The sequence below is a fragment of the Anopheles coustani genome, chromosome X (genome assembly GCF_943734705.1).
Source record: "Anopheles coustani chromosome X, idAnoCousDA_361_x.2, whole genome shotgun sequence".
Classification (NCBI taxonomy): domain Eukaryota; kingdom Metazoa; phylum Arthropoda; class Insecta; order Diptera; family Culicidae; genus Anopheles; species Anopheles coustani.
Genome location: NC_071290.1, coordinates 6432217 through 6447480, shown reverse-complemented (window position 1 = coordinate 6447480; position 15264 = coordinate 6432217). Strand labels below are relative to the sequence as shown.

The window sequence follows — 15264 nt, the reverse complement described above, 5'->3', positions numbered from 1 at the left end:
GTAGAAGAATATGTCTCACGTAGTTTTCTGGTGTCTGAACCATATTATTTTCACCACTGACTTGACCCCGTCGTTGGCATCCCAAACATACCTAACAAAGTGCTGAAAGATGTAGCTCAGTATCGCAAAGTTGTTTGGCGGCAGCTTGTTCAGCAGCGCCCGAAGCGATATCAGCCGGCAGCTGCGGTCCGCCTTCACCTCCATGTTAAGGCTGGTAATCGACTGCAGGGGGCGCGAGCCAGCGATCTCTTCCAGCTCGCTCATCATCTCCGCGCTGAACAGACCCTTGAGGCGCTTGACGAAGAAATCCTTCAGCGCAGTCGCGACCGCATTGACCGGTATGTCCAGCTTCTCGATGTCCACGTCCGTGTCTGCGAGGAATGGATGGGATTGGGCTAATTTAATAAATTCTGCTCGATCATACCCGAGTGCGAGTGCATTACCTTCGGCAAACTTTTGGTTGAGCAGGTCCACATGCGTCCGGTTGCCCGGTACGCGGTAGATGCCCTCCGAGTCGAGCCCCTCCTGCTCGATAAACTTGACGCACTTCTCTACGAACAGCGGCACCAGCGGTACCTTGTCCGACTGCTTCAGGCTGGCGAGGGCCGCCTGCTGGGCCTGCGCACCGGTGGCCGCACTGTTCTTCGAGTTCTTGCCACCGCTCTTCGAGCTGCTGCGCGCGTCCTTCGACTCCTTACTGCTCTTGCTACTCGTGTCGATCTCCTTGCCGAACCAGTTCTTCTGCTTCGTGATGAGCTTCTCGCGCTCGCCACCTTTAGGCAGCACACCGAACTGTTGGAAAAGAAACACTGTTAATTGATTCAGACAAACGGGTTTCATAGTGCCCTAACACTCCTATTTTGTTCGATTTTGCACAATGTGTTAGAATTTTATGATCAACACTTTTAACAAGATGCTCGAGATAATAAATAATGAGGGTTCAATCATTAAATTATTATAATGATTCCTCCAACGATACGAATCATATTTCATTGAATCTTGCAAAAGTGTTCTTAAGTTTCATATTGGCAATTATGCTGACTTAAACTATTATCATACAATGTTGGATTCGCATTGATTAAATAAACGCATAAATGCCATCGAAATTGAGGACGCTTACGATCGGCGAGTTGTTGTCGCGCGGCGAGGAAACGTCCACGCTCGACTCGTCCTGCTCGGCGGGTCGCTCCGGCTTCTCCATCCCGCTGCCCGGCTCGTTCTTCAGCTTCTGGTACATCATGGGCATTCCGAGGGCCGAACTGAGGGCACTGCCACTGCCACCGCCCAGCAGCTCGACGCCAGCGCCGCCACCCGGACCACCCGCCGACGAACCGAACGGTCCGAGTGGGATCTTCGGCGGCTGCACCGGGATGGCGGTGCGTTTCTTGCGGTGTCGTTTGTGCGGTTGCGCCTTGCGGTTGATCTTCGAGTAGCCATCGTTCGAGCGCTTACGTTCCAGCGAGCTGGAGTCGCTTTCCGAGTCCGAGTACTCTTGGATGTTGAAAACTGTGTAGGAGGAAAACAAGGAAAGTAAATCATGTTTGTGAAAGCTGTTCGGAGGAAAGTGCCCCGCGCGACTACGTACTCTGCTCCTTCTCCCTTCGCTGGCGCAGCTTGTTCTTGTTGGTGCCCATCTCGTGACCGCCTGGTCCGGAGCCGCCCTGGCCAGCGCTGCCGCCGGTGCCGGAGGAGAAGGTGGTAAATAATTGACTCGCCACATTGTTGACCGCGTCGCTGAACGCGTCGTTGATCTGCTCGTAGCCGGCCTCGTCCTCGTACTCCTCGCTGTCGTCCTCCGGTGCGGCGAGCGGCGCGTGCTCGAGCTGCTGCTGCTGCTGCAGCAACTTCTTGGCCTTCTTCTTCTCCTTCTCCGTCATCGGGATGCCCATGCCGGGGTGGTTGTTGCCGGTAGCCGCCCCACCATCGCCACCCGGCCCTCCGCCACCTCCACCACCGATGTTCATCCGCGCAATCGCCTCGTTGACGATGGCGAAACTTTTCAGGTTCAGCTTGCCCGGCTGCTTCAGCGTCTGGCTCGGGCCCTTCGGGCGGATCTTCTTCGCGAACGACGACTGATTCGGCCGGCGACCGGTGGTGAACGCGTGGTGCGCGTTTACGTTCTTCCACAGATCTTCACTCTGCTTGTTGTCCTGCTTCTGGATGAGGAACCCATCGTCCAGCCAGCCTGGGTGTTGCAAAATAAGCATGATGCTAATTATAATATGATCTTAAACAAGGGCGAGTTCTTCACATACACATATGGATGCAAAACACTCAATGCAATGCTGCGTTTCATACATGCTGAAAGATTATGTTATCTGAACCATAAGAATCTTTTTTTAACACAATAAGTTTAACCCATTTAAATCGTTAAGGTAAAGTAAAATGTTTTCAAATGTTTCCTGTACAACGTGATGAGTGATCACTATTTAAAGAGCGAAAGAGTGATCACTATTTAAATCTAATTACAATCCAAAATAGAAAATTAATACGAATAATACAAATAGTCAAAAGTAACCCCAAATTAAATAGCTAAATTAGCTAACCAAAGTAATAAGCTAAATTTAATGTTCATTTGCAAAATATTCAATAAACCAGGTGTTTACCACTTAAATACGGTTAATGTTTTCCCTAATTCTATAATGTTAAGTTATCTACGACTCGATTGAAATGATTTAACTATATTTTGTTACTTAATTTTATCTATTTACAACTCGAAGGCGAACGCAAAGTGTTAAAAGGAAACAAAAGTATACAGCTAACAACTAAGTATTAAAACACGAGGGAAGGAGGAAAACAGGAAATGGGATGATTACAAGGAACTGCACGTGATTTACACAAAACGCAACGCAAGCTAGTAACGTGCACAGGTGCAAGAATGAGTGTAATTGAAGTGAGTTCAACCTGAATCGTAAGTGTTGATCGAGTCCTTGGATCCGCTGACGTCGGCTGCTTGTGTACCGCGGGGTTGAGTTTAAAGAAGGAATAGTAACAAACAGAGCACCAGGTTATTAAAAGGGGTTTTTTGTTGAGTGGTAAAATATTATTAATACATCGTCGGGGCCATTCGGAAGTAGTGGAGCGGTAACCATAACCGGAAAGGTGAGCCACTGTAGAAGAAGCAGAACCCTAAACCACGAGAAGGGAGTCACGAGAAGATACTCACAATTGATCTCCTCCAGGCTCGACTGGGATTGCGAGACGGTGTTGGCCTTCAGCTGGCGCAGGATGGACGACGGTGTCAGCAGATGATCGGGCGGTGCCGGCTCCGGTGGTGTCGTCGGTGGCGGGTAGATTTGGAAGCCCTGGTTGCTGCCACCCTTGTCGAAGTCGCTGCTGTCCTCGTAGTAGTACATATTGCTATACTGCTGCTGCTGCTGCTGCTGCTGATGCTGCTGGTGATGGTGGAGCTGCTGTTGGTGCTGGTGTTGCTGCGCTTGCTGCTTGAGGCTGTCGAGATCGTCGAGCGAGTTGATCGAGCGGTTGTCGAACAGCTGCTGGGACATCTTCTGCTGGTGTTGATGCGGGTGCATCTGCTGCTGCTGCTGCTGGGCGTGGTGCGGGTGGAGCGGTCCCCCGCCGCCACCGCCACTGCCCCCACGGTAGGTGGTGGACGAACCGTTGATGAGGTAGCTTTCGTACCGGGGCGGCGGCTGTGGCACCTGCTGCTGGTGGTGATGGTGCATCGAGTGCTCCATCGTGCCCTCGCCGGAGTCGATCGTCAGCGGTTCCTCCATGTTAAACGCGTGCTCGATCTCCGGCTTCTTGTCCCACACCTCCTTCAGGAAGGGCGCGAACGAGGCGAACCGGAACTGACCGTCGTCGTCCGAGGCGGTGGCGAAGTGGGCCCGCAGCTTGTCCGCGATCGCGTTACCCTCGGTGATGAGCAGCTGCGAGAGCTCGCTGGCGAAGAACGCATTGGCGCCGCCCTGCTCCGACACGGCCACGATCTGCATCGGCAGGTTGGGAATGTTGAGCGAGAAGGCGCTCAGCGTCGACAGGGACGCCTTCCGCTTGCTCGAGTACAGCAGGATGAAGCCGTGGATGAGGTCGTCGCGGAACGCGTTGGCGCCGTGGTAGGACGAGAGGATCAGCTCGACCCGCCGCTTCGAGTCGCCGAGGAACATCTCGAAGATGATGTTACGCTCGCCCGCGCTCACGCACGACTGCTCCAGCATCATCGCGCTCAGCAGCGTCTCGACGGAGAACGGGTCGCCGCAGAAGATGCACATGATCAGCCGCAGATCGGGCAGGTCGTGCAGCGCCAGCCCGTACTTGAGGTCCTCGAACGGAATCGACTCGATCACGCTGTTCAGCGTGGTGTCGACGAACTTGGCCTGCTGCTGCGACACGTAGAACTCGTTCTCGTCGATAAACACGCAGTGCAGCTTCTCCGCCAGCGACTGCCCATCCGCCTGCAGCTGGTGCAGCGTGCTCTGGCCGTTTTTCTCGTCGCTCATGAACACGATGTGCAGATTGTTGACGCTGTCCTTGAAGTCGAGATTGTCGACCAGCAGGCGATCGAGCACCTCGTACACGTACTGGAACGTCGCCCGGTTCGAGTAGCAGCAGATCAGCCCCTTCGATTGCAGCTCGAACGAGAACGAATCGTTGTCCCGGTTGATCGTCTCGATGTTCAGCCCGTACACTTGGCCGTCGAAGATGTACTCTCCGTTGTCGTTGCAGTTCTGGTGGATCTTGTCGATGAAGTCGTTCGCGATGTAGTCCAGCCCGATCACTATCAGGTTCAGCTGCAACTGGCCATCCTTCTGCGCGAACCGAGGGTTTGGTAGGCTGTACAGACAAAGAGAGAAAGGCAAACGAAGCTGATGATACGCTGGAGACAAGTGGAGAGAACAATTGCACACACGTACTTTTGGTTCGCGATCAGTATTCGCTCGATCAGCGCGTCCATGCAGTTCGGGAAGGCCGGACAGTGCTCCCGGATCGGGCAGTGCACGAAGCCGAGGTGCTGGAACAGCATCACCTTCCGGTCCTGGTCGAGCCGGTCGAGCAGCTTGTAGCGCAGGTCCTCCTGCAGCACGTCGGTGATCTCCTTGATGTCGTTCTGCGTGATCGTGCCGGACGGCTCGATGTTCTTGAAGTGGTAGAACCGGTCCGCGTGCTCCATCAGCAGCTCCTGGAAGTTGTGCTTGGCCGACTCGACCAGCTCCCGCTGGTGGTTGTCGTAGATCTGCTGGCAGTCGTGCTCGGACAGCGCCTCGAAGCACTCGCGGCCCATAAACAGCACGCGCACCTCCGACAGCTGCTTGCCCGGCGTCACGTAGCCGGTTTCCTCCAGCAGCTTCTTGAACTGCTTCTTCCACCTGCGCGGCGCACACGAGCGTTTGGGGACGAGCGGGGATAAAACGGATGCAACAGATTGCGATTAGGCGTTGGGCAAACATTTAACAAAAACCGACCAACCAAAACCCGAGCCTCATCGCTCATCATCACTCAAACACCCACACGCACACACTCTCGAGGTCGGGGCATGGCATCGGTCGGTTGTGACGGGAAGGGGGATGCGGGGCCCGGACATGGGACGGGGACGGGGATCGTTTGGTAGTGGGTGTGTGCCAAGTGGGGCGGGACACGGAGTGTGTAAGTTTGTTGTTTGCGTTATTTGTTTTGCAGGTTTTGTTTTTTTTTTTCGGGGGGCGGGGTGGGATATGGAAGGACGAAAATAGATAGAATGGAACATTTCAATTCACCTCTTTGGCATCCTGTTGGCAGGCACACACAGACAAACGCACACAGTCACACATGCGCACGCACACACGCACGCACACACACACACACACGCGCGCATACGTGACGGGTGGTGGTGTGGTGGGTGGTGGGTGAGGCAAGTGTTTAAGATTTACGTTTTTTTTTACGAAACCACAATAGGCAAGCACAAGACAGACAAAAAGGTACGAGAATGAAAAAAAAGAGATACAAATACAAGAACGTTTAGTTAGAGTGAGTCAACGGCGCGCTGACGATGCCATCTATGGCGACGGCTCGGTACAGAGTCGTAAGTAGGAAAGGTTTTGAAAGAGCAATAGTTGAGTAGAGAACATAGGTTAGGGCGGGTGGGGGAAAAAAGCGGGACGAAGAACGCATAAATCGGAGCATCTAGTAAAACGAAAGTATGTTTGAACAAATGAACGGTAAAATAAAAACAAACAAAAACCATAAAAAAACGAAAACACAAAAAAGGAGGAAACTAAAAAGCAGCCGACGAGCGAAAACGAAAAGCGTAAACAAAACGGTTCGCTCTACTACTGTTCGCCCCGTTCATCTCCACTACACGTCCTAGGTTTACGCGAAAGAGCAACGATAGTTGGCAGAAACTATTGCCGACGGGCCTGGCTGTTCGACCGTGATTGCTGTGAAACACGAGAGACGCGCCCCCCCTCAAATCCATGTATGTTTTTCTTGCCTTTGTTCCGCGCCTTGATCGTTCAGCAAACAATGCACCAACTTCCTTCTCCGCGCGAAAAGTTTCGTTAGGAATTTGTTCCGTGCCGCGGAAAGGGAACCGGTTTTTGCTCCCACAGGATCAACGGACGTCCGGACGATTGTTGACTCTAGCTTTTTTGCTTATAGAAGCACACAACATTAACACAGCAGCTTCGAAACAAATTGCACGTCTACGAGGAACCAAATGTTACTGGCTCGTAAACGCATTGCGTAAACACAGTTACAGGATTGCAATTGTTTTAAATCGACACGATGTCGGAGGGGTGAGTTTTTCACTTTTAGAACTTCTCGGAAAATTATCATCCACAATCATTAAATGCATCTTGTTGAAGAGGTTAAGCCTCGGTGAACATCATTGCTTCCCTTCGGAGGGCGGGTGCAGGAAAAAGGCAAGTAAAACATGGTTCATTTAGTTTTGCCAAACTCACTTTCCAAATCCTAATAGCTAATCGCAAACTCGAAACCGAAAACAAATAAAAAGAGAAAAACAAAAACAGGTGCAAGCTAGTAAAATCGAAATGGCACAAATTTTCAAACTCGAATAGAACGCAATCAAAACCGGGAGATACCGCGGAAAACGCAACACAAAAGTTCTAAATAAGTAGAACTAAAACCCAAATACAGCCTACAGCACACGCGAGGAAAACGAGGGCAAACAGATGTGGAGCAAGAGAAAGTACGGGTAGGTAGGGGTGGTAGTATTGGATTGGTTTTTGGGGCGGGGGTGGGGGCGCCAGGGCGGCGGACTTACTCTAGCCGCTTCTGCTCCTGCTGGAGCGCGTTCATGTGGTTCTTGAAGACGGTTTCGGCCTCGGGCGTGTCGAGGATGTCGAACGGTATCCGGTTCTCGTCCTCCATGTCGCTCATGTCGCTCAGCTCGGCCCAGCTGCCGCCGCGCTCGACCGCGTCGAAGAAGTACTGCTCGTAGTCGATGTGGTTGCGGAAGTAGCCCCGTATCGACGCCCAGTCGTTGAAGCTGTCCAGCTCGATGTTGATGCTGTTGATGTCGGGCAGGATCTCCTGCAGCACGCACGCGAACGAGTCCATGTAGCTCTGCAGCTTCTTCGACTGGTAGTCCTCGCGCAGCTTCTTGATGTGCCGCCGGAAGATGCGCTGGCCGGCCTCCTTGCCGAACAGCTCGAGAAAGTCGTTCCACTCCCGGTGGCTGGCGAGCTTCTTCGACGAGGTGGTCCAGATCGAGCGGTGGTCGGTGATCTGCGTGCGTATCAGGCGCGTCACGAACTCGGTGCTGGTGGTGAGCAGGTCGGTCCGCTGCTTGGCCGCCTCGCCGTACGACGGTATCTTCGAGCGCTGCTTCGCCTTGTCGATCATCTGCGCCAGCACGATGAACGCCAGGTCGATGTTGATGCTCTCGTGCGCGGACGTCTCGATCAGCAGTATCTGGCCCTTGTACTCCTTGCGCGAGCAGATCTTCTCCGCCTCGCGCACGTACAGCTCGCTCGCGTCATCGTTCTTGGTCGTCACCAGCACCACCGGCTTCTTGTTCTTCAGCACGTTGTTGATGATCTGCGTGACGAACTCGACCTGCTTCTCCACCGTCCGGTTCGGCACGACGCTCACGTCGAACACGCACACGAACCCGTCCACCAGGAAGCGGCCCTCGGGCAGCACCACCTCCTCGTACTCGTGCTCGATGCCGAGCTGGTTCTTGCAGATGTACTTCAGCTTCTCCTGCGACGACATCCGGATGGCCGCGCACCGCTTGATGTACGGCTCCATCTTGCCCACCTTGAACGGCTGGAAGGTGGCATCGTCCACGAACTCGGTCTGCTCGATCACGCTGAAGTTGTAGTCGACGCCCTCCTCGGACGTTTTGCGCACCTCACCCCAGTACAGGAAGTGATCGTTGTTCACTACGCGCCCGCTGAAGTCCGACTGAAACACGGAAAACAAAACAAGGTTTAGTTTCGGATCAATATGTTTCGCTGTTCACACGCTGTACAACACTCACCTGACTCAGCACCGAGATGTGGTCGATCGCGTAATCGTCTGTCTTGGGGCGCACGAACCGATTGCACAGGCAGGACTTGCCCACGCCCAGCTGCCCCTTGTCCTTCTCGACCCCGGAGAGACCCACGACGGACACATTGATCTGTTTCATTATTCACAACGCTCCTGTCGGGAAGTAGGACTCAGAACTTCGTCGAACCTTTGCGCGGCTTTGGGTTACTTCAGACGCTTAATGCTATTGCACTCTGTTTTCTTTCGCTGTTTGTTTGTGTTGTGGTTTTCAATTGGAGGGAGTTGTTCTGTGGTGGTTTCTTTTTTTTTTGATCGCACACTGTACTCAGTCGAAGATCCTCTTAGCCGCCTAGCCTCGGCTTGCTCGTGCCAGTGGGAAGTGTGGACGTGTTGTTGACGGTGCAGCTGCGGGGTTTAGCGGTACACCTCCGAGGCGTTGTGCGTACGAATAGGGTTTGAATTGACGTGACTCCTTCCGTTCCGGTGTCGTTTGCGAGCATCGATCCGTCTACAACCTCAGCCACATCAGCGTATGGTTCGGCACGGACATGGGCTGTCTATCGGGAGGAGAAAGTGGAAGAAGAGTAACTTAGGTTAGAATAACTTCAACAACAAACACATTTTAGTTAGTCAATGTTTCTATTTTTACGGAACAGAATGTGCAAAGAAACTAACAAAACTTTGTTCAAAATGATTCCTTCCATGTATAAAACGTCGCAAGGATACTCATTCACGGCAATGTATAATAAAACAACTTGTTTAAAATTTTAAAAACCTTTTTTAAGTTAAAAAAAAATACATGCTTTCGTTACACAATTTCAGCCTAATGCAAACTGACTTGTTTGATAACTGAGTAATGTTTTCTGGTACTAAAAAATTGTATGGATATTTAAAACTATCAAAACCTTATAAAAAAAATTATTATTCTTGGATTTAAAATGTTCTCTTTCAGCAAGGCTCTTCTTTGATTATACTGTTATACTTATGATGAATTGGTACAAAAATGTTTTATAAATTGTGACCAAATTTCGTGCACTGGAAAAATGTTTTTTCACTCCTTGAACCGACACCGTTTTCCACTTTTCAAAATGTATCTCTTTGACTTCGAACAATCTTCTGTGTATTGCTTAGTATTAATTATATGCACTGTTTTATGTTAATCACTCTGTTTTATTTCAGTTGTTATATTTGTTTAAATGTTTTAATGATGGTATTGCGATTGCGACAACGATATGCTTGAAATTTATAAGTTGATTATAAACATGTTTTCAATGTTCAAATCGAAAAATGGACTATAATATTTAAGAAAGTGCTTTCACAATGGTTAACTCTTTCTCGGGGCGCAATGTTTTGCCAAATTTGCATACACCACACACACCCACACGGACACAGTACACTTCTACGTTAAGTGTTTGTAACTTCACACTTTCTTTTCCGGGAAACTGTTTGATGCAACAGGTCTCCCCCTGCGTTGATTTGCGAGATTGCAATGCAAGGAAGGAAAGACACTCGCACACCGTTGCACAACTGCACCATTCGACAGGTTTGAGGGAAAAGATGACGGTTGATCGGAAGCAGGAAGCGAGCGGAATGGTACGGAAAGCCAAGAAGTCAAGGTATGCTCTCAACGACGGATTGGTGGTTGATTGGTTGTTGAGTGGCGGATTGTTGTGGTGTGGAATGCTGGCCGCAAGTCAGCGGTGTTCACCGGCTAGAGGATCGCACTGCACTGTTGCACAAAAGGATCAGGTGAGTGGAGGCTTTGGTTGTGTTGGTTGCACTTGGATGGGGATTGGCTTGATTGACAGGTGTTGGTCTTCCAACGGTGGAGTTGCAACTGAACGACTGCAGCCCGGCGATGGCGCTATTTATCTGATTCCTGCCCCGACAACGATGATCCATGCACACACACAGCATGTCTCCTCGACCGGTCACACACGCACCAGGATACGTACCGACAGTTCGAGCAATAAAATAGCAATATAAATCCGGACAATCCGGTCGCAGGGAAAAAAGGTGGACAGTCGCCAGCCCGGCTGTTGCACGGGGCCATTATCATGCCGGGAGCTCATCCTTATCAGGAAAATGTCCCCTCCAATCTTCGCCCCTTCCCTGCAGCAGCTCCCAACAAGCGGTAGATAGTCGTCAATCAATCCGACCTGCTTGCTCTGCGTCTTGGCGATGGCAAAGTTTCAAACCATACCGGCGTTCTCGCACTTCCCGGCATCCCTTCACCAAAGGGGGTGAAGGAGGCGGAAGGGAGGGGGTGGGGTACCCGAAGGCGACAACAAGCGCAAGCCGAATGGTGCGCGATTGCGCATCAGAACACGGGACCAGGGAGAGATGTAAGATGGAAGGCGTGTGTGTGGTGGTGGTGGAGGGAGGGGGAGGGGGGAGGCCACGGGGTGGGGGGATGCACTATCTGCAGACATTCTACCACGCACTTAAGCATCTCCCCGCGTTTGGATGTTAAAAATAATTTAAATAGCGTCTGACAATATCATTAGGAAATGGAAAACCATCGCAATCATTGGAAAACAAACATTAAACCCTCCCCTTCCCCCTTCCTCCCAGTCGACGGTGGCATATGGCACAGAACAATCGCGGGGTCATCCTGTTGATGGTAAAATAAGACGGAGCACTCGCGACCACACAGTTGTTAGCAGGAATGCGCTCCGGGGAAAACCTTTTTCCTTGCAGACATTTGCATCGGTATTTGCCGATCGTGGACTGCGATGGGATGGTTGGAGGTGTATTGCTTTATCAATTACATACTTGAGGTGAGACGTGTTACATCTTAAGAACGCTAGCAGGTTTGAGAAAACGCGGCAGATTCCACCAACTTGTGAAATTCAAGGACTGCTATATTTTCACCAGACATTTCTACAATCCGTTCTAATCCTTTCCCATTTGATATGGCTGCGTGTTGAGGTGTAGTGCAAGTCCCCGATTCTGTGGAAGCTCCTCCGACCCCCTTTTACCACCTGGTTACAGCTACTCCAGCTGCAGTTCTAGACTACTAGAGTTCCTCTGCAAAATCCTAGAGTGACAGAAGGTTCCTGGTGTACGGTGGAAAATCGCCACTGTTTGGTTTTCATCCTGCACCCTCCTCTTGGCATGTGCAGCGAATTGTTCCCGACCATACACCTACTCCCCTGTCCCTACTGCCCTTTGGGAGGTAGCTAGCTGGAAGTCTGGGACATGTCCTCACCTAGGACTAGGAGGAATGGTTTAGATTGAAGGGGGTAGGTAGGGGAAGGGCGGAACCTTTCTGGTAGGCACTTAATTAGCTATTCTACATACTTCCAGTGCGATCCCGACGCCGCGTTGCTATGTTTGCCCGTGTACGCTGGAAGCCATGAAGTCAACTTCAGCGGAGCACAATATGGCCGTCGTCGCCAACGCGCTCTAGAGCGACCTGTTGGCTCGGCTGGTTGTCTAATTTCGCGCTCGCTCGTGCTTTGACCCCAATTAGAGGAGAAAAATCATTTAATGTAAAACAACACCAACGGTAAGTAAAACAATTGAAACGAATTTTCCGCGGTAAACAAACTCTCCGCAAGGATCGCCCGGTAGCCCGGCGAGCTTCGGCGTAACCGGGGCCGTGGGGTTTTGGTTAGTTAACGATGTTCAGCGAACAGCTTGGCAATTATATTAAAATAAATTAACAACAAAAGCGGCGCACAAACTGGAAAACAACGCAAATGAGAAGAAAAATAAGCATGGAACAAGCATGTTTATTCAAAACCAATCCGCACACAATGGAGGCCATGGAAACGGGTGTAGGAGTGCTATTTCCTCGATCGCAGGTTTCCAACAGGATGAAGCGATGAAATTAAAAATAAAACCCGAGCAAAAACAAAATTGATTGTCCGGATTATCCGGAGTGCATCCTTCCGGCAGTCCGGGAAAATGGAAAGAAGCAAGGAGCGAGGGGAGGGACTCGAAAAAGTATCCGTCACACAGCTGACTGGACGATTAAACCGGTTCAGGCACACCGCGCCAGAACTGGGTTTTCTTCCGGGTTTCCGGGCAGAAACTTTCCACGCCGCTGCGATGGATATAAAACCCCGGCTTACCGAAGAACGTACTCGGAGGAGCGGCTGCTTAAGAACGAATACGCCATTTTTCCCGGTGCGTTCCGGGAGGTGCAGCAATCGTAAAGCTCGGTAATGTCGGCCGGAAGATTGCGCCGAACGCATTTTCTCCCGCTCGGCTGGACACATCGGACACCCACGAACGTCAATCACGACTCATCAAACATGGCCCACATTTCCTCCCGGGGGATATGCAGAGATGTCATAACTTCAGGCAGGAGAGTGGGTTGTCACACTCAACGCACCGGATTGGATATCCCCTCCCGGGTGGACAGGATTTTTATTAGCGCCGCTGTAAAATAGCACAGTGGTCTAGCGTCTGCGATTCGGGCGGACAATTCTACATGCAATATTTTACCACTTGAATGGCTCATTAAACTCGACCAAGGAGAGTCCATGTTACAATCCTCTATAATCCAAATGTTTTTGAGAGCCTTTCCGCAATGTGGCTTATCGAAAATGCAAAACTCCAACGCTGATCGAAATGTTTAAATCCACTCTTTACTTATTTCAAAGATGAAATTGAACGTTTGTGTGTCTGTCTGGCCTCATATGTTGTTTAGAAAATATTGATCTCATCCAATTAATCAACAACAAATATTGTCAAATACACATTCCAACAAAGGGAAAGGTGGTTTGATCATTAAAACTAGAAGTAAAAAATCACCAAGTGTACATTGTCAACCAAAATAATAGTGATGAGAATAACAACTCAACAAGATTTGAGTGAACCATCATTACGATTAAGTCGATTTTGTGATTTAAAACGTGTAAAATGATGTATTAATCTTCGAGACGATTTGAATCCGTAACAGGGATTCGAATCCCAAGAGAGTGAATGAATGAGTAAAAGAGTTGTTAGTCACGCGAATTCGAAGTAGAGATTCGACTCCTAAATTAAGATTTGATTCTCCACGGCGACTAGCAACTCTTTTACTCATTCATTCACTCTCTTGGGATTCGAATCCCAGTAAAGGATTCAAGTAACATTAAAGGATTCCCAGTAAAGAATTCAAAAGGGAGTAACAAAAACAACCCGTTAGGATTGAAATCAATCATTCATTAGTAAGTTTCAACTCAATCATTCATTATTACTCATTACGCACATCACTACAAAATAAACCATAAGTATTGACTTGAACTCTAGACGTTCTAACAATAAAAGTATGAACTTAATATCAATTTCACTCTTCTTTTGTTTCATACCGACTGGGTGCATTGTAATTATTTTATCGGCAAAGTATAAACCATTTACTGATTGAGTTATGCTCAAACCTCGGGATGATTGTGGTGTCGTTCTCCAATAGGAAAGATATGAAGAAGTTTTTTTTTATGGAAGCTAAGTAGAAAGGAATGACTTGGAAAAACAAGCTAATGATACGAATTTATCTAGCAAACATTCATTATAAGAAAATAACAATATACTTGCAAAACATTGGGGGTAACGAAATGTAGCTCAATCGTTTGTGAGATCGTTCGTTAATCGGGTAAGAAAATTATACACTCTTTCATGGTTCTTTCATGACTCAACAAAATAGGTGACATACGTAAACGAAATTGAAACAGTTTTTAACCGCGTTCCTCCTCCGCCACTCGCCCCACTGTGACCGGGGCCCAGGCACGTGTGCGGCGGTGGAGTGTTGTGGAAACACACTGCGACAATCAAAACGCTCGCACTGTCCTCGGCGATGAGCAATGGGTGGGGAGCACTCCGGGTTGCCGAAGACATCCTTCTTCGAGTGTCATCGAGCGTAGGATAGTAGTAGTAGTAGTTAAATGGTCGTAAAAAAGCCAGCCGGACGCCATGCAATTGTACCGCCATTTCCACGCTCAGCCAGGGGCCAAAAAGTGCCACCGCTGTCCCTAGTTTCGCACACACACGTAACCGGAACGCAATTGAGTGCAAAGCGATGCACTAAAATGCAGTGCAGATGCACACACTTGGCTGCTGTTTGTTTTATGGGCCGGCGATTATGTGCACTGTTGTTAAAAAGGTCGTAATCGCAGGTTCCCGGGACGGTCGGGAGAGGTTTGCGAATTATTGCATCGTTTCGAAGGACGACGGTATTCGGGACGTAAACAGCTGAATATGCACACACACACTGAATGACGGGTAAAAGTCGGAAACGACACGGTTTCGGGCACACTTAATCGGTTTTAGCTATTTCGTTCGTTTGTTTTTTTTTTACATCTTTTCCACCACCACACCTTTACCCGACTTTCCCACCGAATCAACTTGTTGGCGAACATCAAACCCGGCTGGCGGAAAAGCGGAAGGCTGCTTGCCTTAGCTGTTTTCGAAGGATGCGCGAATGGTTGATCGCTTTCTGTTTTATTTTCCCTATTTCACTTGACAATTCTCCGTTCGGGCATCCTTAAGGAAAACAAAAACAACACGAAGAACAAGGAACGCAAGGAACGCAACCGTGATCGAACCGTGAACGTGATTGAACGGATTTACGGATAGGGAACGAGGGGCGATGGGGGGAGCGGTACAAAGTCCACCCTCCGGAAAAGCGCCACACAAAGCGGGAAAACCCCCCCCCGGGTTGAAGTGAAGCTTCTGTCAAGGCACGTCTCGAGTATCGTTACATTTCGTGCGAGCAAAGCAAAAACGAAAGTAAAAAGATGAATACATTTTGGGTTCGGTTTTCTGCTCGTGGTTTTACGTTTGGCTTGATGTGTGTGTGTGTGTATGTGTTACCATTTCCTTGTG

General features: G+C 49.7%; 1 protein-coding gene across 3 annotated transcripts in view; it reads right to left on the bottom strand.

Moving 5' to 3' along the window:
* The window catches only part of LOC131269451 (rho GTPase-activating protein 190), a 43274-nt gene that overhangs the window by 5194 nt on the left and 22816 nt on the right, over positions 1-15264 (bottom strand). Inside the window, exons 3-11 of one of the 3 annotated variants that reach the window (XM_058271813.1) lie at positions 8441-9008; positions 7220-8364; positions 4875-5327; positions 3167-4794; positions 2905-2952; positions 1586-2185; positions 1121-1506; positions 444-792; positions 92-371 (exon numbers count right to left, since the gene is read on the bottom strand). In XM_058271813.1, the coding sequence (XP_058127796.1) occupies positions 92-371; positions 444-792; positions 1121-1506; positions 1586-2185; positions 2905-2952; positions 3167-4794; positions 4875-5327; positions 7220-8364; positions 8441-8590 (5039 nt within the window). In that variant the 5' untranslated portion in view covers positions 8591-9008. The remainder of the gene's footprint in view (positions 1-91; positions 372-443; positions 793-1120; positions 1507-1585; positions 2186-2904; positions 2953-3166; positions 4795-4874; positions 5328-7219; positions 8365-8440; positions 9009-15264) is intronic. The other 2 variants (XM_058271814.1, XM_058271815.1) reach the window with 2 other exon arrangements.